Below are 25614 nucleotides of genomic sequence, written 5' to 3' on the forward strand. Positions count from 1 at the left end.
ATAAATAAATTATAATAAAGAGAACATTATTGCCTGTGATGCATAAACATTGATAGAGTTGTCCTAAAATATTTCATTTTTCCACTTCCCTTTCCTTGTATTGTGAGCATCAAGCTGGAGGACTGCACTACTGAATTTTATTGCAATTGATTGTAGTACTTCAATGTTTTAAACAATTCTCGTTTACTGTTTCTACTGACAAACAGTATTAATTTTCTGAAGAGACAGACAGCATAGTCTGTATTACAACAAAATCTGAATCAGTTATCAGCACAGTATACTGTTTTTCCTTTTCTTCAGTCAACAGGCTTTCCTTTCTCCCTGAGCTTAGCCATGGCTTCTTTCATGGCCTCCTTCCTCTTTATACTGGCAAAGACCTTGGCCTGCAGAGCACTCATGTTAGGGTCTTTCTTCTCTTCGGTCGGTGGTGGCGGAGGCCGCCTCTTTGCAGCATTTGCATTTTCAGGAGTCCAAAGTGAGCCAAATCCAGCAGCAATTAAACCATATACAAGATTCCTACATCCACAATGGGAAACAGTGTTATTTCCTGACAGATATCAATCAATTTAAATCATCTGAGAATGAAAACATACCTCCTGTGACTAATTTGAGTAGCCAGCTTGCCACATTGGACCTCAGAAAGATCAAGATGGCAATTTTTCTGCACAGCTCTTTGGATTGGCAGTGCAATCTTCTTCTGAGTTACTGAAGTTGGCATTACAGTTGTGGCAGAAGGGGGCACCAAGGAATGAGCCATTGTTTGGGAGATTTTGTCTGGTCCAAAAAGAAATTTGCCATTTAAAGATTGTATGCAACTGTATACACCCACAAATGAGTGGATAAAGTTATGGTCCACCTGTGGAATGGCACAAGAGTTTTCATTGGTCACCTCCAAGATAAGATGCCCAAAGAGATCAGCATATGCCAACAGCTACCATCATAGTTTCTCCAACTCTTTTGCTCATAGAATTTATCTTAGCTTATGCTCAGTAACAATTTTGCTATTATATGCCCATAGACAAGCCAACCCTTCTCCCTGCTTAGAATACACCTAAGATAGTACTGAAAAAATAGCTAATAAAAATATCAAGGTGATCTGCTGACTGCTGAGCATCATCTCATGGAACTAATACCAATCAAATGTCCTACCAAGTGATTAAAGCCAACTGCATGGGCTGTTGCAGTAGGCAGAAATCCACCAGAAACAAAAAATGCTTGGCTTACTTAATAATGTGTTGATGATGACATGATGTCAGCTGCATCTGGGTCCATGTTATGTATAGAGAATATGGATCTCTCTTAAAAAGAATAATTCATTAGCATGGAGAACATGAACATAAACAAAAGAAGTCACCTTGTTACATCTAAATTGAAAATAAAATGGGATTAATGCCCAAAGAGCCCTGAAATATTAAAAAACGCAAGAGTTCGGATTGTCATGTTATCAGCATCTATTGAAATTGACAAAAAAATGGCACAGGAACAAAACCAAAGTATGCAAAAATAACATAAGATTAAACAAAATATTTCTTGTGCTAAGCACTGACATATTACAAATTGCTATTTTAAAGTGTACCAAGTTCCTCCCTGCTGAAATAACTATTATAATGAAAAATCTGCTTTAGTTTAGCTTATCAATGAGTTCGTTGATCTGATCTTCACGATTTCCTGAATCTCCACCATTCTTGTAGGGTTTCTTCTTCATCCGCAGACGTCCCTCTGGGCATTTAAGCTTGAACGGCGACAGGAAGGAAGCCACCTCCTTAAAATGTGATCCAACAGTAGCAATTTCATGCATGATGTCTTCAAGACATATGACGCCAAACTTCCCAAGTGCCTGGTAATACAAAGGCAAATTCCCAAGGATAAAGTATTTCATAATTTACAACATAAAAAGAAGAGGACAGGCATTTTTCCATCAAAAAGTTCTTGAATAGATTCATCACTTCTCATAAAACATCAAATTTACAAACATCTGATATCCCAACTGGATTCATAGATGATGCAGGTCTTATATAACAGATGTGTCTAACATTCTCCAAGACTAGGATGAATATAGACATGATCAAATGGCCTAGCTCGCCCGTGCCCGGCTCGGTTTGGACCGGGCTAAGCCCGGCCCGACCCGAGCTCGAACTACCCATGGGCGGCACGTGCCAGTTCTTTGCCCGCCCGACCCGGCCCGAAAGCCCGCCCGTTTGGCCCGCAACTAAGTTCGCCCGTCTGCTACAGTACTTTGCCATTTTGCTACAGTAATTTACCACTGCTACAATAAAAAATATTTTGGTATTATACCGTTTTGCATTATTTTAAGCACACATTTAAAATTTTTTAATTTATTTTAATTTTTTTAAAATGGAGGAATATAAATATATATTTTTTAAAATAAGCTAATAATTAAAAAAATTCTAAAAATAGCTAAAATATGGGTTGGGCCGAGTGATTGGTGGGTCGGGCTGGCCCGGCCCGACTGGTTAGCCCAATCTCTCACGAGCCAACGGGCGGTAACGAGCTAGATTATTCTAGCACGGCTCGAGTGATTGGTGGGTCGGGCTATGAACAAATACTTAAGCCCGGTTGGCCCGAAGAGCTCGGCCCGAACCCGGCCCGACCCGCCTGATGATCATGTCTAGATGAATAACACAAATACTTAATTGGTTCAGAATTTCATAGATAAAAGTCCCACAAGCAGTTACATTTACATATTACTATAACCTCATATTCGTGCAAAATTTCAAGGGATGGTTTGGTCTTGAGAGGACAGAGAAAAGTGCACCATGAAATACAGAAGCATCTACACTCCTCTAAATAGAAGAAATCCTGATTTAGCATGTGGGAAGGACATAGAAAACAACAAAAAAAGGTTTTTTATGTATAGTCATCTTGAAGTCCACTTAAAATATCAGAGATCTGTTGTAGCATGAAGATATGTGAATGATAAGTGAAATACAGTAAAGTAGGATTTTCAACTTTTGAAACATATGATAGTTGAGTAATCTTTAGTGTCTATTCCCCAGCAAGTAAGTGGCTAGATGTCTGGATAACCACCCTTCCAAATGGAGGGAGGAAAGTAACAAGTCTTGGGTTCTTCCAAGTCTAGATATTCTATGACTGAAAGTAGAAGAATACATATAAAGACTTGATTAGTTGTAGTGTCAGTGGTACATGGAAGCAGCCAAAAGAGAGGGGCCAAAGGATCTTTCTTTCTCAATAACACAGATAGTGCTTATTTGATAAACAGCTTATGACTTGTTAAAACTCAATCATATTTTGCTTGTTTCTTTCAGCAATTATTAAGACCTGTAAGAAAAAAAATTATGCCTAAAACATTTTTTTAAATTCTTCTCAAATATTAAAATGTGATATAATGTGAGAAAAGGCAGATTTGGGACTGTACATTTTTATACACAAGAAAAATAATAACATTATATAGCAGTACCAAGACACTATTATGATAGGTGAAAATGCATAGAAATCAGTATGATGGTAGTACCTGCTCAACAACATCATTATTTGTAAGAGGAATACGCTCCTTGTCTATCTTCCCACACCCCTTCTTAAAGATTAACTCCCTCACACTCTTCAGATTAGGGTACCTGTCCAAGAATTTGCTTAAGTGATGTACTAGAAGGGAGAAGTACTTGAAAGTAAAAAAAGATGGAGAAATTATTTGTTCTTTACCCATAAGTAATGAATGGTTCTACACTAACTAGCATCTTTAAAGTTGCCTCGTTGGCCTTCACGAATACACCAGTCAAGATCTGCCTCAACCGCAGCTTATTCAAAATTTTCCGGGTCATAGGATGCATATCCTTTGAGCTGAAGAAAGAAGAAGGAATCAACACAAAAATCCATGAAGGCAACTTCTAAAAGAAATTGAAAATGCATGAAGAAGAAATGGAAGTTGTCAATCTGTATATCTCACCCATGAATGCGAATGACAAAAAGTAGCTTAGACCGAATATTGTCAGCAGGCAGCCTTCGAAGCTTTAACCTATGCTTCATTCGGACAAGGTCCAGTTCCTTAAAAAAAAGTCAGGAGCATTATGAGCCCAACATTACAAGCATAATTATTTAGAAACTACAAAGACAAAATCAATACAAATCCAATTTTTTATGACAAATGGGATCCCAGTACCTTTTCATGGCATATATGAGTTTCCTTACTTTATACTAGCATGAAGGAAAACTATAACAGATACTCACATGAAGAAGGCCATGCTTTTTCTATACTAACTACTTATCTTTTATTTACGAATTTCTGATTCAAAATACCAACAAGTGTACGTATAGGGAAAATGAGGTCTCCCAGCAATTCATGCTAATATGGCAATATAAGCCAGTGATCTGCTAATGTTTAGAACTAGAAATATGTATGTAAGAACTTAAGGCAAGAGGAAAAGTAATGAAGATGAAAATGCCACTTAAATTAATTTAGATCAATAAAATTATAAATTACCCAGGACTTTAATAAATAATTACATAAGATGTTAAAAAATTCAGTCTCTTGACATATATCACATAAAATTGCCCTTGAAACCTAGCTTTCCAAGAAAGATCTTAATAGTTCAACTTCCAACAAATCTATAAAACTACAGTTAGTTTCCAACAACAATGTAGTAGCTTTAGAGCAAAATGATTTACTTTATCGCGGTATTCTTTTACAAACTCCTCTGGCCTTTTAATAGCAAACTTCGAATTTTCTTTGCCTCTGTTCTTTCGTGCTCCTAGTCGCTCCCGCCTCTTGACAGCCCACTCTTCATTTGTTTTTCTTTTCTTTAGAACAGTCTCACGAATGTAAGGAAGTGGTTTTGTTTCCTCATCCTCCATGGCAGTCTTATCTTCAGACAAAAATTAGTAGAAAATATACTAGTATCCGAACCTACAATCACAGTAAACAAATAAGAAAACATCATTAGACTTAACTACCAAGAAAGATTGTCTCCTCTGCATTGTAAAAAGATAACAATAGATAGAGAAGCAATGCCATTTTCATCAAAGAAGGAATTTTTCCAATTTCACCGCTTAATTACTGAAATATTGAGGTCCATACCTTGTTCTTTCACTACTTTTATTCACGGAAAAACAAAATTTTGCTAGCATCCAACTCTGCAACACAGTTTACCTAGATCCCCTGGTTTGACTAATCAAAATCCCACACAAAACTAATCTAAACTAATCTGTGGTCTAACCAAACCTAACCCTGATCCTATCTAGCAGCTACTTATCTTCTCCAGCGGCAAAGGCTCCAAATCATAACGACGTAAACTCGCTGTTCAGATCAAATCTAAAAGGGGCAGAAACGACCGAAGAAAGATAGCCGAGAGGAACAGGGAGAGAGGCGATGGCCGGTACCTGAGCTGATGTTGTCGGAGGAGGATGACGGCAGTCGGCTCTCTCAGAAGGGGGAAGAGACCGAAGGATAGATAGGGTTTAGGGTATTGTCTAGTAGTTTGGAACGGGTAAGCGGGCTCGCAATGCAAACACTGACCCAAACCCATTTAATGGCTTTCGGATCCGGGTCTGGGCTTTGGCGACACGGGCCGAACATGGATAGTGGGCCTTTTGAAAGCTCGAAGAAAGGCAGCCTTTTAAATCAACAAAACCCAACCTTTGCATGTGCAAACCACGTGACGGAGCCTAGAGATACTCCCATAACGGCTTCTTCTTCTGCACACGCTCCCGCGCCAAAGCCTTTTAGTACTAGTAACGGCTTTCTCTGCACAACCGAGCCAGTAAAACTAGCCGTTGCAGAAATCCCTCCAACGGTCAAATTCCCTTCTCCCTTCTCCCTCACTCTCCCATCCAAATATAAATCCCCCTCTCCACCCCCTCTTCTTCTCACACCCAAATCCTCTCTCGACAAAATCTTAATCTCTCTCTTTCTCTCTCTAGAATCTCTAAATTTCTAATATTCCGATATGGGACTATCAAGCTACCAAGGCAGTGGTGAATCCTCGGAGTCGCACCAGCACACTCACAAGGTGTTCCTCCTCTGCAACTACGTCCTCCTCGGCGCCGCTTCGAGCTGCATCTTCCTCACCCTCTCCCTCCGCCTCATCCCCTCCCCCTGCGGCCTCCTCCTCGTCTTCCTCCACGCCCTCACCGCAGTCGGCGCAGCCGCCGGCTGCGCCGCCTCCCTCGGCTCCACCCGCTGGCACGCTGCCCACATGGTCGGCGCCTCCCTCACCGCAATCTTCCAGGGTGCCGTCGCCCTCCTCGCCTTCACCCGCACCCCGGACTTCCTCGCCGAGCTCCGTTCCTACGTCCGCGAGGAGGACGGCGAGGTCATCCTCAAGATGGTCGGCGGCCTCGGCGTCGCCATCTTCGTCTTGGAGTGGGTTGTGCTGGCCTTGGCATTCGTGCTTAGATTCTACGCATACGTCGAGGATGGCGAAGGTAGGAGGAGTGGAAAGGTGGGGCAGGAGGATAACATGAAGGACTGGCCATGGCCATTCCAAGTCTAAGAGGACTTGGGGATGGAGAAGATTAATTATATATATGGTTGTTTAATTGTGAGTTGGGAATTATTTCATTCATATGTTTGTTTATTTGATATATAATGTATCAAAATATCTAGCAAATATATATTTTGCTAATGGTCTATTCTTTTAAAAATTGATATGCAATTTACCCCATGAGAAAATTTCTCCGCGTCCAATTTGTCTTCTCCTCGTTTTCTTCGTGAAATTTAGTCAATTCTCCAGTCTGACCGGCACCTTAGTCTTTGGACACGTCATTTGCTATGCTTCTGCAATAATGTTTCCAGAACTATTGTCCTCTGTTACACATTTGCCATTTAATTAATTAATAATATATACAGCTAATTAGCAAACAATATTTGGTATTTTTCAAAATAAAATAAAATATTATAGGTATTATATAGGTATATAGTATTTTTACACAAGTGCATCTCTTTATGTACTTTATATGGCACCCGAAGCGTTACTCCGTTGTCGCATCGAACCATTTCCTTTTTCCCAGTACTTTTCTATCGCACCTCCCTAGACCCTATTGCCGTCTCCTTCCAAAGTCCCAACTAACACCTCTCTCTCCCTCTCTCTCTCTCGTTCTTGCGACATGAAAGCGATCTCCTCTTAAGCCTTCTCTCTTCCCATGGATGACCGCCTCCTCCCTCCGAACCCTAGAAACGTGCAACTCGCGAGCCTAGAATCCCCGCCGCCTTTCTCGGCCATGGCGTTGCTCTCGACCGGATTCCTCCTCCCCTCCTGGTGGGAAATCGAGATCACTTTCGCCACGGCGTGCCTTTTGATCGCCGTCTACTGCTTTTTCGAGTGTTTCTCTAACGGTGGAGCGGCAGCGGCGGAGGATGGGCGGTTGCAGTCTGGTGGTGCCGACGAGCCGGCGATTGATGATAAGGAGGAGGTATTTGATTCCTTAACCCAAACAGTTATATTTGGGAGAAAGTAACAAAAAGGTCTATTTTAGGAATCAGATATAAACTATTGATAAGAGATTCCTAATCTAAGAATAGAGATCCACTGGGGATTCAGTGCGGGTTGACGGTTTGGTTCAGTCTGACCGTGTTCTTGGACGTGCGCCAACGCATCTACTACGTGCACCAAACGACTTTGAGATCGAACACATATGAAGTCATGGGATTAAAGCGGGCACGATTAAAACTGTGAGATGAACATGATCAATGTATTGACCCACCCGAACAGGATCAGCTGCACTGAATTCCAATACACCTACAAAAGGTAACCAGTCGTAAAAGGATGTATCCTATGAAGCCTAATCAAGTATAACAAGGCGATGTTTCAATGAAAAAAGGGTTACTTGACCTTTTCGTCAGAAAAAAAAAGTATAACAAGGTGACAGTAAAAGATCCTTCAATTTTTTTTTCCATTGACAGCTGTCAGTTTTCAAGACGTGAAATTTTCAAATAACACCCTACATTTTCTTGATTTTTTCGAGGTTCTTGTTGTAGAGAAAGAATTTCAGGGATACTTGGATTCTTAAGAGGCTGGTTACTGGTAATTTTTATGATTTCTTCACAATTAGATGGTTCGAGAGAGATGAGACTGCATATCTAGGTACTCTATATGGTTAAAGACAGCCGGCATGATTGGAAGGACCAGCTTCTTAATGATAATAGAGGAGTTGTTTAATTTTAAAACTGAAGATCTCTGTTTGGGGGTGTTGATTTTAAAACCGAAGATCTCTGTTTGGGACAAAAGTTGGTTTTTAATGTATTTACTGATTTTTTAAAGGTCTTTGTATAAATAAAGCATTACTTGGATTTCTTTAGATGTCGATCATGTTATATTTGATGGTCTTTACAATTAGATGTTTTAAGCAAGTGAGAAATCAAGATTTTTTAGTAGAAAGAATTAGATATGTTTCACCATTAATGGATACTGATATATACTAGGTGAGACTTTGCTCTGTTGTCATTCTTTCTCACAATTATCCTTTTGCTTCTTTTGTAAAATAATAGAACTTAAAGATAAGAAAGGAAATAAGATAATTGTATAATTGTCAAGCCCATCACATTTTTTGTATAATTGTACTATTATTTGTTAGTACGGTATTTGTACATTTTTTGTCGTCCTGCAAGACCATGAAGAGGGGTTAATGAAGAGGAGTGAGAGAGCTTGCAGCCGCTGCTGCGACTGCAGCCCTACTTGACCTGATGAGGAGAAGATCGGATATGTTTTATCTGCCTAAGAACTTGATTTGGTCCATCAAGGATGTTAGCAATATCAAAAATATCATATGCTCATGTTTGCCAGTGCGATGTGACTGTATTTTTGGTTGTAGGAATTTGATGTATAAGACTTCAAATCAAGTTGATTTCTTCTTCTTTTATGTCATTTTGGGTTAGGTGATCAGTATATTGAGTTACGATGTATTCGATATTTCAGATAATCAGCTAGTTATTATCAGATTCATGATTTTTCCATTTGTTTGACATGGTCCTCCATTTATTTCGTAGATGAGTCAGCTCAAGGAAACCTCTCTAGGCACTGCTGCTTATGTAGTCAAGGTACTTCTTTCTGGATGATATTAAACCATCATATGATTTGACATTATTTGGACCATATTTACTTTTATTTTCTGTAGACTAAAGAGATTATATAAGTCCTTGAATGCTGTGTTCTAGAATTCTGCTGTTTCTTTAAGATAAATCTCTGATTCAGATATTTCTTCTATTTCAGTCTTCTGATTTTTTTTCAATCTGTTATCTGCTTCAGTTGGAATTGTTGGCTGCTAAAAACCTAGTTGGTGCGAACTTGAATGGAACATCTGATCCTTATGCAATAATTACTTGTGGTGAAGAGAAGCGTTTTAGGTAACTGTTGCAACTTATCTGAAATTGGAAGCTTTTCTTGAATACTTGTTGTATTGCTGCATTTGACTTGGAGCTAACTTTATTGTGGTCTCTAATTTTTATTATATAATCATCCTAATACAGCTCCATGGTTCCTGGATCAAGAAACCCAATGTGGGGAGAGGAATTCAATTTTCTTGTTGATGAACTTCCTGTACAGGTTATTCCAGCTCCTTTTTCTCTAACTTTTATTATTTATTTAGAGATAACTGCTAAAAATGGACGTAGAGTATCTTTGTAACATCTTTATTGGATTAGTACATGCTCTAAAGTCCTGATCCCCCCTTGTTGATCCATTTAGTCGCTATGGACAATAAGTTACTCACCAATTGTATCTTGAACTATGATAAACAAACGATGAACAAGCAACATTATCAAACTTGCAACTTCTATTTAGATCTTGATATTTGTCAAACAGTTCATTCCCTTGTACCATGATCAAACATATGAACTTGTGGTTGAATCTTTCTGTTGCCAATTCTTGAAATTTCCTACTTTGCTGGAAAGCATCAGGTATAAACGATGTAGTCTCCTTGTTGGTGTATCTTGTCGCCTTTTCTGAAACTTATTTTATTAGTGAAGATGAGACTCATCACTCATGGCTCATGGGAGTGTTACTTTTGGCCATACTTTCTGTCATTACATGTGTTGTTGTTGCCTCATTCTTTAATGAGGTCTTAATTAGTTAATTCCATTGGCATGCTTATTTTATGTAAATGTTTTATTGTGGTACCGGTATCTTTAGATCAACTGGTCCTGTGATAATTGTACTTGTCCGATATATCTGGTTTAATTTTCTTTTATTGCCAACCTTATCCTTGAGCGGTCATATTGCTTACTTGCTCCAATTGCTATTGTTTCCTTTCCTATCTGTATGGCTGATGCCACTCATTCATCTCAACATCCTTGTCTTTTCTGCACTCCCAACTAGCTGGATAGCCAGCTTGCTTCTTTTTAAAATACTTTCTCATATATGAAATGCCTCAAATTTTCATATGTGAATGCCATATACTGATTGTGTTTTGCTTATATGCAATTTTCGTAGGATAAATAGCTGAAAAATACAGGTGTTACATATGCGTGATTGCTCTAGATCAAATGAAGTGAGTTAAAATAGAGTCACCATGTTGATATTAAGACCTCATCATGGCCTTAGCAACAGCATGGCTGTTATCTGTTTTACAGTGCCTAAGAATATATTTGTAGGTCTTTTGGAAACATTAATTCCAGTGCTTTAGTCATTGCAAAACAGAATAATAGTAGTGAAGTTAAAACGAATTAACTGCACATAATGATGTGTACATAAATATTCCTTGTCTCCATTTCTAGATTCGTGAGCTTAATGTATGAAAAAGTTGTCATTGACTTTTGTGTATATCTATTTTCTTTTAACCAAGGTTCGATAAATCGGGATCGGTCTTCCAAAAAATAATACGTATTAGCCGGATCGGCTATATCAGTTGCCGGGATCGGATCAGACTTTTTTAAATTACGTAAATTCTAAATATTATTTAAAAAATACAATTTTTTTTAAAAAAAATTAGAAAAAATAATAAAAATAAGAAAATAAAGAAAGAAAATTATGGTGCAATGAAAAAGAAGAAGAAAAAGGAGATAGAAAGCGGAAGAAATGAAAAAACAGAGAGAGAAATAAAGAAATAAAATTAAAAATTACATACCAGAATTCGTCGGAGTTAAATCCGCGTCGTCGGAGTTCACTGGTGCTAGATCTCTCTGTAAGAAAAATAATGGCTATATGGTAAGGAGAGAAAAAGATAAAAAAAAAGAGAGAGAGAGAGTTTAGATCGGGATCGGAATTGGCCAATCCTGCGAACCATGCTTTTAACCATGTTTTAGCTTAATTGATAATGTATATACAGTTCATGACTTTATGTAATATGATATTCTATATTTATTTAGCTGTGGTTTTTTTTATGCTTATCATTTCTTTCTGTAGATAAATGTAACAATATATGACTGGGATATAATATGGAAAAGCACTGTTCTTGGATCTGTCACTGTCACTGTTCCAGTTGGAAATGAAGACCAAACTGGACCAGATTGGTATACTTTAGATAGCACATCTGGACAGGTATTTTATATTTACTCCATGAACGAGTCAAGTAATACTCGGTTTTGGTTGGTTGCATTCAAAAGTTGAAATCCTTTTCTTCTCTTAGGTCTGTCTTCATGTTACAGCAAGAAAGCTTTCTGAGACTCCATCCAGGTTATTTACTTATTTTTCGCCTTGATTCCTCAGTTACTGCTTCTTTGATTGTCTTTCTTTCTTCACTGTCTATACTGAAGCAGGGATATATGAGCATGAATTTTATTAAATCTTGTGTTGCTCATGAATTAGAGAAAGAAGACATTATATATATTATCAGATCTTTACCTACTTTTTTTTTTTAATTTCACTTGTCCTCTATCCTTAAACCATTGCAGTATATTACTATCATTGTTGAATTTATCATATTTTATTTGAAGGTTTTTGTATTGCCTATTGGGTAATGAGTATCTATTATAATTCAATATTTTTTGACAATGAGAGGAAACTTGTAGGGTCATTTTTTGAAGGTTTTTGTATTGCCTATTGGGTAATGAGTATCTAGCAAGATAAGATATTTTCTATGAGGTCTTTGTAACATGCCACACAGAAATCTGTGCCCAGTTTTGTCCTTCCTAGCTGTAGTCTTAATTAGTAACTGTGGTACTCTCTTCTCGCATATCACATTAAATTCTAGTTTGCTTATTTTGTGGATTTCAATTTCTAATGTTTCAAGATATCATTCTAGCAAGATAAGATATTTTCTATGAGGTCTTTATAACATGGGGCACAGAAATCTCTGCCCAGTTTTGCCCTTCCTAGTTGTAGCCTTGATTAGTGACTATGATACTTTCTTCTCGCGTATCACGTTAAATTATAGTTTGCTTATTTTGTGGATTTCAATTTCTATTGTTCATGGTTCATTATGCATTGAATACATACCTTCTAAAAAGTTTAGCATGCATCGATAAATTTTCTTAATCTCATGTTAAATAACAATCTTTTAGGGCCTTGAATGGCTTTGTTGGAGCTGCTGCTCGAAGAAGAATTTCTTTGGATAGACAAGGCCCTACAGTTGTTCATCAGAAACCTGGGCATTTACAGACTATATTTAAACTACCTCCAGACGAGGCAAGTCTGTCATAAGGATTAAATTTCAAGCCACTTTTTTCCTTTGGAATTCATATAATATCAATCAGTACTTGGGTGATGACAAAAAGCCATGAGACTTATCCATCAATTCCTTTTCTTTTCAGGTTGTTGAACATAGCTATTCATGTGCACTAGAGAGGTCCTTCTTATATCATGGTCGCATGTTTGTTTCTGCATGGCACATTTGCTTCCATTCAAATGTATTTTCTAAGCAAATTAAGGTTAGTTGGCCACTTTCATTCAAAATTTACTATTTGTTCATTGGGGAATCTATTGTATATAATGACCATCTTAAGATTTATTTTCATGAATTCAAAATAAAAACTTTATGTATATCTTCTTTTCTCATATTTATTGGTCTGTTGGGGATTATCTTTTTTTTTTTGTTTGATGCTACTTGTTTCATACATCTAGTTGAATACCATTACAATGGTTGATGCACATTTCTGTCCTTCACTGCACAATAAATTATATGAGTCACCACTTTTTCCTGTGCATAAATAATTTTAATTTATGTTGGGCAATTTCTGTTGAACAACTAGTCTGTCTAATTTGATCTTGTGGTAGTTGCACTCTATGTTTAGTAGTTGCAAAATTTTGTAATCCAAAAAAATCTTTTGGTATCATTTTGGTGTTAAAGCGAGAACTGCAGGGGGATTACACAATAATCTGCTGAAAGTAAGAAATTAGCACAAGGATCATCTGAAGTATGGTAATACTTTGATGAAGATGGTTTGTGTGGTTTTTTACAGAATAAATATGAAATTCTATTCAGACAATGAGACAAACTTCTGCTTTCGCTTATACATCTTCATAAATATCTTTGGAAGCCCTTTCCTTTTCACTTTTGGGGAAAGGAAGCAGGGATAAAGTGGGTTGTCATGATAAATTGTCAATTGAGTGTATTATTTATTATTTGAGCAAATGACACCATTTAAATAAGTATCCTATATGAGCAAGTGACACCATTAAATAAGTATCCTATTTGAACCAGTGATACCTATTTTTCTGTTTCATAATTGATTAGATTTATAGGAGAAAATTACAAAGCGATGCAGCCTTTAAAAATTTAGATTTTTATAGATTTATTTGCTTTAGTTATTTAAATAATAACACTTTCTTAAATGATAGGTGGTGCTTCCTTTTGGAGATATTGATGAGGTATATTTTGATTATCTATTTTGCTTCTTTTTTGGGAAAATTATTTTATAGAATTCATTTATATTTGCACGTACTGATTTTCTTTTGTTACTTGCAGATAAAACGGAGTCAACATGCAGTTATCAACCCTGCAATAACAATAATTCTCCGCACAGGTGCTGGTGGGCATGGTGTACCTCCCTTAGGGAGCCCAGATGGTTAGATTTTTTTCTAATAATATGGTGATCGTGTTTAATAAATTACTTTTCATCTATTATCATCTTCTCATTTACATACTTATATATTTATATTTTAGAGTAATATTTGACTTTGTTAACTACTCATATAGGAAAGTGTAAATGATTTGATCAATGGTCTGTAAAACACTTTAGTTTTATCTTTGAACTTGCTTATCAAGAAGTCCTTTGATATGCCTTAGAAGATCAAATAAATGCATTGAAAACAGGTATATATATCATTTAACTGAATGTTTATTTAATAACATGTTAATAGTAATTTCCTATTATGTAATTCCCAGCTGTTTTTAATTATTTTTTCACAAGATTTCACAAGGAAAATATGTTGATGTTGAGGAGAGATGATTATACCATTTTGTAGCCAAGGAATCAAGAAGAAATATGTTCTGTGCAAAAACTTACAGCCATGTGTAATATCAACAATTGCATGGTCTCAGCAAGACGAACATATTACAGGCTAGCATAATCTGGATTCATATGCCACTAGTTGCGGTGAATAGGTATTGTTTGATCCAGCATCACAAAGGTTCACATCACTTAAATCTTTTCTTAAAGCTGAAATAGTTCAGGTTTGTTATTCTAGAGTCTCCATGGTCTAGTCATAGTGTCATTTCCCCTGTCCCTTGTTTGATAGACTCATTTTTAAACAAGAGCATATCTCGCGGAATTCTTGCATACTTGATGATAAGATATTTGAGTTCATAACATCTATGATCTTACTGAAGTAGGATTATGTAAAGGTATATCAAAATAATTTTGCCATATATATTTTAGTATATGTCTCTCCGGAAGTCCAAAGCTCCAAATCACCAAACACTACGTTCCGAAAAACAATCTCAATATTATGTAAGCCATTCATCTCAAATCATGAAATTTAATCTAAGGGCATGGAATGCAGTATTATAATTTAAACTAGGCGTCCCATGTTAGTCCATGTTAATGCTATCTTAACCATGCATGTCATAAAAGGCAGTGTGATAAAGCATCAATACTAATAATAGTCATTAAAAATATTAAAAAAATATATATTAAGAATTTAATATTAATATATATTAATAAATATATTTTTAATATATGTAATATTTTATTGAATTTTGTTCTACGGTTCTACCAACAATTTATTAACACAGCTGGGGTGTAGACATTGTACACCTACTACTAATGATAAAAGGGCTTTTCTGAGCATAGAGCAGCTTATGTGCTTTAGGAACAATTTCCTGAACCCATGTCATTCAAATCAAGTAAGAGAGGAGTAGAAGTGCTGGACTAAGTAATTTAAGGTAAGTATTTCCAGAATATACCTAAAAATTTGTAAGTCCAAAAAATAGGCTTCAGAACTCTTACTTAATAAGCATTAAAGGCTAGGTTATCTTCATCTTCTTTTAAGCTTTGGCCAGCAGTTTTGGACAAAATAGGAACAAACAAATTGCCTCAATTTTCTTATGCTGAAAAAGAACAATGAAAATCTGAAGGTATTAGGCTGGAGTAAGTAGAATTGGTGATGATTGAAGGTTAGATCATTCTAAAGTAATTTGACTCACAATGGATATGTCTTCTTCTAACTTTTCAGGGAGAGTGAGATATAAATTCGCATCATTTTGGAACAGAAATCATACATTTAAAGCTCTGCAACGAGCAGCTAAAAATTTCCATGCAATGCTAGAAGCTGAGAAGAAGGTATTATGTTAGAACTTTTACCTAATGCCCTTGAGTGGTTTACAATAGTTACTCGCAGTAGCTATTATTATATTACAATTGTGCAATTTGAAAATGTTAAAGCATTAATTCAGTTTGATATATTTTTCTGCATGTGCTTGAAGAATGAAGATTTCTCTAGATTGAGTGCAGTGCCTGTAATAACTTTATAATTTGGTTGATGTTAGTCTGATTTATAGAAATATGGTATGTTGTGGAATTTTGCATCTAAATTTGACCACTGAAACAGTTAAACTATCATTAAAAAGTACCTACAATTAGACCATTGTTAGCTGTTTTTGGCAGACTTCATTTAGGTGGCAAGTATGTGACTTGTTTAATGCCCCTATGTGAATAAAATACCTCCAGCATAAGAAACCATAGAAGTAGTCTGATAATATTCATTTAACTAGTAAGGGAATTTAGAGGGAAGAATACTAGATTATGGTATTCACAGGCTCAAATAGAAAAGCAGCAGAGAAATTCTGTACTTGCAAGAGAATTGGAGGGGATAAGCAGCCCAAAACTGAAAATTGCAAAGCTCCTTGTATCTTTCTTACACATATAAACCACTTGTAGAATACTTGTACAAGTGTGAGATATATTATCTAGTACTTCATTTACATGTTATATGTGTCTATACATATATGTATATGTTTTTTGTATCACCTCTAACAGTGATAGAACTTTTGCCCACCCACATAATTTGTTTCACACATTGCCTTGAAATTTGATATTTGACTGTTCTGCTTGCTTGGACTTTGAAATATTCAAATTGGCAATCTTTTTAATCAGCAATATTGATGATCTACTTGTTATATTTTCAAATTTCAGGAGTGGGCTCAATCAGAGTTGCGTGCACATAGTAGCTCCACCAGAGGTAGTAGAAAAGAGATAAAAGTCCCAGAAGACAGTGTTGCTGTAACTGAAAATTTACTGCCTTTTATCAAAGAAGAAGTTCTAGTCAGCATATTTAATGTATCCATCAAACTTATCGACCATGACCTTGATTGAGTAAAATGAACTTATAATTGCTGACATACCATTATACTAATCTTCTTCCAGGATACTTTCCCATGCACTGCAGAGCAATTCTTTGTTATTTTATTGAGTGATGACTCAAAGTTCATTTCTGAATATCGGTCAGCACGGAAAGATACAAATCTCACTGTAAGTGACTCTGTTCAATGGCACATGTCATATCTAAGATATAGATTCATAATTTGGATTTGTGTATAGGATTTAAGGACTGAATGGTTATACATTTTTTAGAACAATTAACTATTTTTTTCTATTTGCACACCGTCTACATATAAAAATTGATAATTCACCATTAGCTGTGATATGAAGTATCTAAATTCTAAAATGTCAAAAATATAAATCTGAAGTTATGTGAGATGGTTAACCATGCGTCAAGTGATAGATGAATGATTTGTCTAAAATAAACAAAGAGCCTCTGTTGATTCTTAGTATTGTTGTGCCATCTGTTCTGATCTTCATGGGAGTCTGTGTGAGATGTTGATAGATTAATATCCTCATTGGAGCTGGTTGTTACCTACCATAAAATCACTACATTTGATTTTAGGAGAAGGTTAACATTTGTAAATCTGCCACTAGGAGTATGATTCCTGGAATTTTCACCAAAGTTTAGATTAAGAAAAAAAAAATAGTAATAATAATATAACTGAAAAAGTAATAGAAGTTTATAGAACCCATCTGTGTTGGTTCCAAGTACGGGTACTCTTTTGTTGAAGGTCATTTGAGCTTTTCTAGGGAGTATGGCATGGGTTACTTCAGTGCCATAGCACCCAATACTCAGATTGTTGTATCAGATGAAAATTTTCAATTTCATACATATTTTAACTAAATCATCAAATTCTTTCCCCCATTTTAAAGTTTGAAAGGAAAAATATGAGAGAATTAGAAAAAGTTTGTCAAATTGGAATTGGCAGAGAGCTCTTCGAGCTTCCCTTCATGTAATTGTTCTTTTGCATATCCGAAACATTGTGAACAACTTAAAGCAGTAATTTAGGTCATCATATCGTTTACCCAATGGAAGTTCCTTGTTTCCTGAGAATAACTGAACCATTGATATTGTATAGGTGAACACTCCTATAGATTCTAGCTAGACATATACACATATTTGCAGAAATAGCTTTTATGTTTCTAGGTAAGAATTACTCACTTTTATGAGGTACACTAAATAATTTAATACCAGATCAACGACCCACCTAGTCAAACCAATCTCTTTATCAGAGCATTGGATTGAAATACATTGGAAGTCTAAATTATTGAACTGAATAGTCAATGCATGGAGTATATTTGTTTTGCAGTTCTAAATCATTGAAACCTGATAGTGGTTGAATTTTCTGTTTGTACATGTTTTTAAGTTTCTAATCAACAATAAATCTTTATCTATTTTTAATTGTGCAATTCCCCACTATTTTTTAACATGCTTTCTTGATAAAATGTCCATACATTGGTGCTTACTGCCTAAGAATTTCAGAAGTTCTTAATTTTATGTTTTTATACGTTCAAATATTGTAGGTCATGTTTGAGAACATGGTTCTTTGGTATTGAAGTAACATCTTTTTTCCTTAAGAGTATGAGCACCCTAAAAGTCTCATCTCTTTCTCTATCTATACGACCTAGTACCTATTTAGACTCCAATTTTCATTGACTCACAGAAAGTAAAATCAGTTGAATGAACATGCTTTTCACTGACTTCCAAATATTAACAGAGCACTGGTGAGGCTATGGACATGATTGTTTTCTAATTCTGCAAAGAGATGGTGACAGGCATTACAGAGAAAATAAACATGATCTTTGAAATATTTAATATTTTTTCACTTTTCTGTATATCCTGATTACAGAAAATTATATTTGCAGTTTCTTTTTCAAGCTAAAATGTGCATATTACTATTTGAATGCAATTTCAACTTTTTCCAATTGATAATAAGGCTATCTATTGTATGCTAAAGCCTAAAAATAAAAGAACAACTTCAGTTGATATGAAACTAACCTTAATGCTATTTACAGTTTGGTCAATGGCATGTTGCTGATGAGTACGATGGTCAGGTGAGAGAAATAACCTACAGATCAGTATGTCATAGTCCGATGTGTCCTCCAGACACAGCCATGACAGAGTGGCAGCATGCAGTTTTTTCAGTTGATAAAATGAACTTGGTGGGTTTTCTTACTTTTCAATTAGTTGCACTAGAAGTTTTTTTCTAAATGATGTTATCATCCCTGTGAAACCTTTTCTTTCTCGAACATTAGAGATGTGGAGATGCAGGTTATCATTCTTGTGCAATTTACTGTTTTTCAGATCTTTGAGACAGCAGATTATAACTCTGGTTTGCAATATTTTGATTTTCAGATCTTTGAGACTGTCCAACAGGCACATGATGTTCCATTTGGATCCAGCTTTGAGGTATTTTAAACTCCTGGGTCTTCTTCCTTTGGCATTGAAGAGTAATGTTGGTAGATAATTAGATATATTGTGGGCTTACTCAGTTCATTTTTACCTCAAGTGAATTACTATTTGACTGTAGAGTGTAGACCAAATATGGTTATGATATCTGTCTTATCTTAGTTGCAGTATTACCTAGGAAATATGTCGGTTATCCTTTTACCCCATATACGGCCAATGTTTTCATTATTGCTTGTTGACTGAAATTATTTTGCTACCTGGCATGACTGGTATAAAGAGATGGTGTTGGATATGCAAATCCTATACCTGTGCGTTCTACTTGCTGATGTGCGATATTTATGTAACAGATGCCTATTTAAACTGTATTGAGACTTGTACTTCTGGCCAACTGGGAAGAATAATCTTGCACCATTTAATTATTTCAGGTACACTGCAGGTGGTCATTGAAAACAAATGCTGATTCTTCGTGTTTGCTTGATATCAGAGTTGGTGAGATATTTATTTTTAACCTTTTTTAGTTTCTTATTTATATCATTGTTTTTCTTTTTCTTTCTGTTTGTAGTTTTAGTTTCTTGTTCATTTATATGACCAACTTTCTGTCCCTTCATTAAGTTAAACCAACTTTCGATGGTTTGCAGGCGCACATTTCAAGAAGTGGTGCATTATGCAGTCTAAGATAAAGACTGGAGCTGTTGATGAGGTATACATATAATTGTTCTTGCTTAATTTCATTTTCCTATTTGTTTTGCACCATTAGCTCCAATTTCTTGTTCGGCAAGTTTAGACTTTAGAGTGGCTCGATATGCTGCAGAAGTCCTAAGAAATTGTTGCAGAGAGAAAGAATTTGGAATTTATTTGGGTAAGCAGGGCACTTTAAGAATAACAATGAAAATCTGTAGGTACCTTTTCTTTTACGTGCTGCCAGTGGTATCTTTTTAGTCTTGTGAAATTTTCCTATTTTCTCCTGAAGTTACAGTAGCTGATTTATTTTTCATTTATTTTGAAGCTCTTTTAAGAGAATATAGAGAAATTTATGCTATCTGAATTCTGAAGGTGTCTTAGGTGCTTCCATTCATAATATCTCATTATATACAGTCATAAATCTCCCTATCTACCCAACCATGTTCTTGCAGACAAGCATGCACAAAACCTCAAGCTTGGTGCCCTTATTTTTCTTCCGCAGAAGTACAATGTGCATGAGTATATAACAAATCCAATCATGGCGTGTTTGACTGACTTTGTTTGTGAAGCAAGCATCTCCATTTAACTATTTCAGATATCTCAACTTTCTATTATACTTTAATATATGTATCATGCATGTTAATCACTGATGCCTTTATTAGTTAGCAAAATTAAGATAGGATTGAATACTAAGCTTGAAGTACGAGAAGAAGCTATAGTCTAAAGTTTTCAGAACAAGTAGGTCTTGCACCTATATAAGAGAGATCTGTGATGGATAAGAAGTACCTAAGAGTGATTGCTGAGCACATTAAGCATAGAATTAGAGTAGGATGGCTGAAGTGGAAAGATGCTTCTAATATACTTTGCACGATAAGAGTTAAAACAAACATGTTTTAAGGCAAATATAAGGCTAGCTATGCATCACGGATAGAGGTGATAATCTAGCCCAACCTGCCCATGCCCAGCTCGAACTCGCCCTATTTAGACCGGTCTAAGCCTGGCTCGACTCGAGCCCGAATTAGCAATAGGTGGCACAGGCTAGGCCTTTGCCTGCCCGGCCCGGCCCAAAAAACTCAACCTGGAAGCTCGCTGCTCTCTCTCTATATATATATATCTACCATAAGATAGATCCTAAACCATAAAAACAAAAGAAGCCAAGGGCTAAAATGAAAAACTAAAGACTAATAGAAGAGAAGAAAATTCCTCTTCTTCTTCTTTCCATGTCTTGCCACTGCTTCTTCAGAGACACTGGTCATGCTCCTCCTCCATCATAGTTGATTGGTTGCTTATGCCGTCGCTTTAGAGATTGCTCACCTCCGCCGTTGCGAGCAAGACGAAGAAGGCGCTCAGGCTGAAGTCGTTGTTTAAGAAGTCTGCCACAGTTGGTGAGCTGATGAGGGTGCTTGGTGCAAATGAGGGTTTCAGTCTTTCAGAGCAGACAGACTCGTAAATTTGGAGGGGTTCGCTCTGAATCTTGCCCAACCTAACCATTAAGCCCAGACCAGAGATCATGTCGGTGAGCGAGTACTTCTCTAGGTGGCGGAGATCAGTGAACCCGCTCCTCGCTCTGGCCGAGGAAAGGCTCAGGGAGGCGAGTGATGGGTTCTTGAGATAATCGACGAAGTTCTTGACGATGTTGGAGACGACATCCGTTGACCCGCAGCAGTGGCTGCTGCAGAGCACGGCATGGAACGCAACGTCGTCAGCGTAGCCCATGGCGACGAGGCGTGGGAGGCGACAACGTCGAGGTTCTCGAGGAGGAGCTCTTTGAGTTGTTCCTCAGTACAATACCCTACTCAGATTCATAATTCCACTAGGGTTAGTAACAGCCTAGAGTTTTCTAGTCCAGCCCGGTCCGACCCACTCACGGGCGGGTTGGCGAACATAGTGCCTAACTCGTTTGGACCGATAGGCTTGGTCCGAACCCAGCCTAGCCCAGCCCGGCCCACCCCACCCCACCCACCCGATGATCACTTCTAATTACATAACAAAATTTTGGTTTAGGAAATACTATTTTCTAAAGTTGAGTATGTCAGGTTGAGGATGTCTAAGGTGGGTGTGTGGAGTTGGTAAGAAAGATATGAGAAATGATTGTAGCTGGGATAAGTTAGGGATGGTGTTAAAAGAGAGGTATTATTTGAAAATAATTTTAGATGGTTTAGACTTTAGGGATGTCCAAGGCCAAGGGAGATCACATTTATAATGTGATATCTTAGCGGAATGCGCCTTGAGAGGGAGATTGAGTTCAGATAATGTGCAAGGAAGTAGTAAAAAAAATGATGAGATAACTCGCACTTGTTTTGACACAACCTCACCTGGAACATAGATCAATGAAGGAAAGGATTTAGTAAAAAAAATGATGAGATAACTCGCACTTGTTTTGACACAACCTCACCTGGAACATAGATCAATGAAGGAAAGGATCTATTTAGATGTTCCCATTTAATTGGACTGAAGCTAGGTTGTGTTGTTATTTGTTGTTTTCCTATTGCTGTGTTCAAAGGTAATTAGTAATGCCAACAACTTCTTGATGCCTGTTTTTGCCGACACTCTTCTGATGCCTGTCTTTGTATTGAAATTTGCAACTATCTTTCGAACTTCATCACATCTAACTTTGGAATAGCCAAAAGCTGCTTTTGAAAACATTGTTTGCTTATTAGCAGCTTACTGTGGTTACTGTGATTTGCATTTGTTTTTATTTGGGTTACTGAGGTCAAGTATCTCAGGAAGAATGAAAGCCCAATATGCATCCACCTCAGGCCTGAAGGTTAACCATCTTGTCTGGCAAGTTTCAACTATTCATTTAGCTGCTTAGTATGTCTGTGACCTTTTTTAATATCTGTTACCTTTATTTACTTACCTAAGGCCTTCGTTTTTCTGATTCCTTGGACATGCATTTTGTCCATTTTAGTCTATCCTGAAATTTTGCTGCTGAGGACAATCAATTGTAGAAGTCTTGTCGAATCCCAAGTAATGTTACAATATTTTTCTGCACCAGTGAATTCAGAGAAGCCCAATACAAGTTAACAGGACTCAATTTATCGTGTTCTTATAAGATAATAAGAACACATCAGTTATTGAGCTAAGCTTCATTCATGAGCATCTCTCCTTTCTTGGTGACGGGTATTTATTTTGATTTTTATCTGATGGTATGGAAGATTGTTTATTTTGCATCTGCAAAAGGCTAGGGTATATAATCGAACTTGGAGCAATTTTCTGACTATTATGTTCCTTCATTGAAATATATTTTAACCGACATTTACATTTATTTTTTGGTTGCTGCCTGCAGTACAAGAAGGAAGTGGAGCAGATGATAGGAATTGCACGCACATATCTTCTCAAGGCCAATGCTTCCAGTCATGCCAGCGACGAGGCAACAGCTGAAGGATAGACAAAAATCATAGCGATCAACCAATCACATCTCCTAGTAAAGCAATCTGTGCGTAAGTCATCTAAATTTGCAAATACATATGGGACTTACAGATACCTATATGTAAGGCTACCTTGATCGAATCCAAGGATGGCCGTGGTCGGCACGGGTGCATGTCGTCCGGCATGGCATGTGAAGTCTTTTTTTAAATTTTTTTTAAATTTTTACTAATCATCATCAAATCAACTTTAGTTCCCGTTCATGTTCAATATTTATATTATATTATATCACAGAAGAATTGCAAAATTTTTATTTGTATGAAAATTATGTAAGACGTTACATTAAACGATCCTATTAGTGGATGAATTTTAAAGATTATCGACAGTGTTTAGTGCAACATTTTTATGTTATTCTTATGCCGACAAATAAAATTTTTGATCCTTCCTATCGTGCTACATTCATCTAGATATTAGTTTTAATTATTAAATATTATCAATTAATATTATGTGTTGAATGTTATTATGTGTTCAAATATTATAGAGTATTCAATCATATTATGAAATATTCAATTATTAATATTAGTTTTATTGAATGTATTCGATCATATTATGTGTTGAATGATATTATATTTAATTGTTGGTTTATCTTTAATAAAAGAGGTTATTTACAAAAAATAATCTAAAGATGAATACTATAATGTAAGTTTTAATATATATATTTAAATTAAAAAATTAAAAATTGATATGCTGAAGACTCAAAACATCTCTAAATATTTAAAAAATTTACTTAAAATATTATAAATGCATGGCAGTGGCGGGCATGTCGAGGCATGCCGCTCGGCACGCCCCGTGCCAATGGTGGCACAATACATCATGTGCCACTGGCAAGCCATCATTGATCGAATCATCAAGCCATATTATCATTTATCACTGTCTTTGCACTATTGTCACCTAGTCATCAACCAAGAGAAATGGTGTATTATGTGGTTATCCTTGTCAATTTTCTGCATGTAATGTCTAAATGTTATTCAGGTGATGTATAACTCTGCAAGTTATAGAGAAATTTTTTTTTTCTACAACTGCTTTATGGTTTAACAATTGATGCTTTAGCAACTACCTTGTAAGAACTTTTGGTTGCTTGAAACCGCAGTCTTGGCAAGGATTACAAGGAGGTCAGAGGGCCAGCGAAACTGAAGTCAGTGAGGCCCTTGAAGAAAAAAAGGAGATGCACAAGTCTGTTGGATATGAACTCAGACACAGATTTTGTCGCTGCATCCCCACCTTCTGAGGCAGCAGCTGCTTCAAGACGAGTTTAGGGGATGGCAAGGCTGGCCCGTCAGTATCAAAATCTGATTTGGAGTAGTCTGAGGTGGTTACTTTTGTTGTTGTTAGAAGGTTAATACTGGCTGTGCCGCTGGCCCTGATAAGAGAGAGGGAAAGGGGGGGGTGTTTTAAGTTTTTCTTTTTAAAAGAAAAACTGAATGGAGTATGCAGGATACTGTCTCATTAGCTGGTGTTAGTTAAATTTAACCGCAGAATCCATCTTGAGCATTAACAGGGAAATATATAAGTTTTGGCTTGGACTGCTCACAATGCATGATTTAATCATAGCATAAAGTTTATATACATTTCTTTTATAGTGTCTACTATGCATCTCCAATTTGCCATTGATGGGAACTACACAGAGATGTGACCAGGAAGTCCAGAATATCCAGATCATGATCAAAAGGAGGGAGATGAAGTGTTAATTCCTAAGATTTAAACATCCGTTTAGAATGTCGGGAACTTTTAAGATAACCTGAAATTCTGTATTCCCCAACTATAGCAGTATCTCCTTTCTGCTATCCTGTTCTTACAATAGAAGACTATCAATCATTTGGTGTTATGATATTGAGTACATCTCATGCCAAGGAGGTGGCAGTATACGGCAATCAGGTCGGATTCGAGTCGACTCATGATGTTGTAAACACAAACACAACCATTTATTCATAAGTAAAGTATCGGGTGGTATGAGTTATTAAAATTTATATAAGTTATTTAAGTTAGAAATGGATCTTTTTATGTTATAAACGAATCAAGTTATAAATGGATTAGTTAAATTATAAATGGATTTCATAGATAGATTGGTTGGTCATGTCATAAATAGATTAAATAAATTAAGATAATAAAATACGAACATGATTCGATTAATAATTGAATAGGACTGGATGACCTCTTTAAGCTCAAATAAATTGGATTATCCTGTAGGATCAACTTTTCCCCTAATATGCAGCAACCTAAGTTTAATATTTCAAATCCGTGAACTGCAGGGAATTATGCTGATGTCAAACAAGCAATTTACTGAGTTGGTTAGCACAGCAAACACTAACAGAGGTTTCCAATATTCTTAGTGTCAGTTGATCAGTATTACTCTGGATCTAACAAACCGATTAGACCCCCAGGAGCTGCACTTTTGATAAATTTAGTCTTGGTCTGACTCAAAACT

The 25614-nt window shown here is 36.4% G+C and overlaps 4 protein-coding genes across 7 annotated transcripts; 2 read left to right on the forward strand and 2 right to left on the reverse strand.

Annotated features, from left to right (window-relative positions):
* Positions 1 to 15: 15 nt before the first annotated feature.
* LOC140786156 (uncharacterized) lies at positions 16 to 874 on the reverse strand. The gene is made up of 2 exons (XM_073134389.1): positions 594 to 874; positions 16 to 516 (listed from the first exon to the last, which is right to left on the reverse strand). Exons 1-2 carry the CDS (start codon positions 755 to 757, stop codon positions 297 to 299), a joined length of 384 nt encoding a protein of 127 aa, XP_072990490.1. The 5' UTR covers positions 758 to 874; the 3' UTR covers positions 16 to 296.
* Positions 875 to 1494: 620 nt separating this feature from the next.
* LOC140786153 (large ribosomal subunit protein uL30y-like) lies at positions 1495 to 5487 on the reverse strand. Its single transcript, XM_073134387.1, has 6 exons — positions 5356 to 5487; positions 4645 to 4882; positions 3926 to 4023; positions 3682 to 3819; positions 3494 to 3596; positions 1495 to 1837 (listed from the first exon to the last, which is right to left on the reverse strand). Exons 2-6 carry the CDS (start codon positions 4828 to 4830, stop codon positions 1622 to 1624), a joined length of 741 nt encoding a protein of 246 aa, XP_072990488.1. The 5' UTR covers positions 4831 to 4882; positions 5356 to 5487; the 3' UTR covers positions 1495 to 1621.
* Positions 5488 to 5735: 248 nt separating this feature from the next.
* On the forward strand, positions 5736 to 6646 carry LOC140786155 (uncharacterized). The gene has a single exon (XM_073134388.1). It carries the CDS (start codon positions 5922 to 5924, stop codon positions 6465 to 6467), a length of 546 nt encoding a protein of 181 aa, XP_072990489.1. The 5' UTR covers positions 5736 to 5921; the 3' UTR covers positions 6468 to 6646.
* Positions 6647 to 6968: 322 nt separating this feature from the next.
* LOC140786414 (BAG-associated GRAM protein 1-like) lies at positions 6969 to 24775 on the forward strand. 4 transcript variants are annotated; one of them, XR_012108630.1, is made up of 19 exons: positions 6969 to 7386; positions 8960 to 9010; positions 9219 to 9316; positions 9440 to 9515; positions 11313 to 11447; positions 11536 to 11582; positions 12410 to 12533; positions 12659 to 12775; positions 13686 to 13715; positions 13813 to 13912; positions 15522 to 15628; positions 16481 to 16624; positions 16712 to 16816; positions 18686 to 18832; positions 19026 to 19079; positions 19505 to 19568; positions 19718 to 19779; positions 23050 to 23203; positions 24280 to 24775. XR_012108630.1 is itself a non-coding variant. In XM_073134829.1 (19 exons), the coding sequence occupies exons 1-18, from the start codon at positions 7117 to 7119 to the stop codon at positions 23149 to 23151; spliced, it is 1833 nt and encodes a 610-aa protein (XP_072990930.1). In that variant the 5' UTR covers positions 6969 to 7116; the 3' UTR covers positions 23152 to 23199; positions 24280 to 24775. The 4 variants fall into 4 exon arrangements, 2 of the variants coding, with proteins under 2 accessions (XP_072990930.1, XP_072990929.1); XM_073134829.1 differs by having other exon boundaries at positions 23050 to 23199; XR_012108631.1 differs by lacking the exon at positions 6969 to 7386 and adding an exon at positions 7644 to 7721.
* Positions 24776 to 25614: the final 839 nt, after the last annotated feature.

This window comes from Typha latifolia, chromosome 4 (assembly GCF_019914945.1).
Source record: "Typha latifolia isolate L0001 chromosome 4, TyphaL0001v2, whole genome shotgun sequence".
In the NCBI taxonomy this organism is placed as follows: domain Eukaryota; kingdom Viridiplantae; phylum Streptophyta; class Magnoliopsida; order Poales; family Typhaceae; genus Typha; species Typha latifolia.

Coding starts and splice junctions, on each gene's coding strand:
- LOC140786156 (XM_073134389.1), bottom strand. CDS start 757: ATGGCTCATTCCTTGGTGCCCCCTTCTGCCACAACTGTAATGCCAACT. Junction 517..593: donor ACTCAAATTAGTCACAGGAG/GTATGTTTTCAT, acceptor TTGTGGATGTAG/GAATCTTGTATATGGTTTAA.
- LOC140786153 (XM_073134387.1), bottom strand. CDS start 4,830: ATGGAGGATGAGGAAACAAAACCACTTCCTTACATTCGTGAGACTGTT. Junction 3,820..3,925: donor TTTGTCATTCGCATTCATGG/GTGAGATATACA, acceptor TTCTTTCTTCAG/CTCAAAGGATATGCATCCTA. Junction 1,838..3,493: donor ATAATGATGTTGTTGAGCAG/GTACTACCATCA, acceptor TTGTATTACCAG/GCACTTGGGAAGTTTGGCGT.
- LOC140786155 (XM_073134388.1), top strand. CDS start 5,922: ATGGGACTATCAAGCTACCAAGGCAGTGGTGAATCCTCGGAGTCGCAC.
- LOC140786414 (XM_073134829.1), top strand. CDS start 7,117: ATGGATGACCGCCTCCTCCCTCCGAACCCTAGAAACGTGCAACTCGCG. Junction 13,913..15,521: donor TCCCTTAGGGAGCCCAGATG/GTTAGATTTTTT, acceptor CTAACTTTTCAG/GGAGAGTGAGATATAAATTC. Junction 16,817..18,685: donor GGAAAGATACAAATCTCACT/GTAAGTGACTCT, acceptor TGCTATTTACAG/TTTGGTCAATGGCATGTTGC.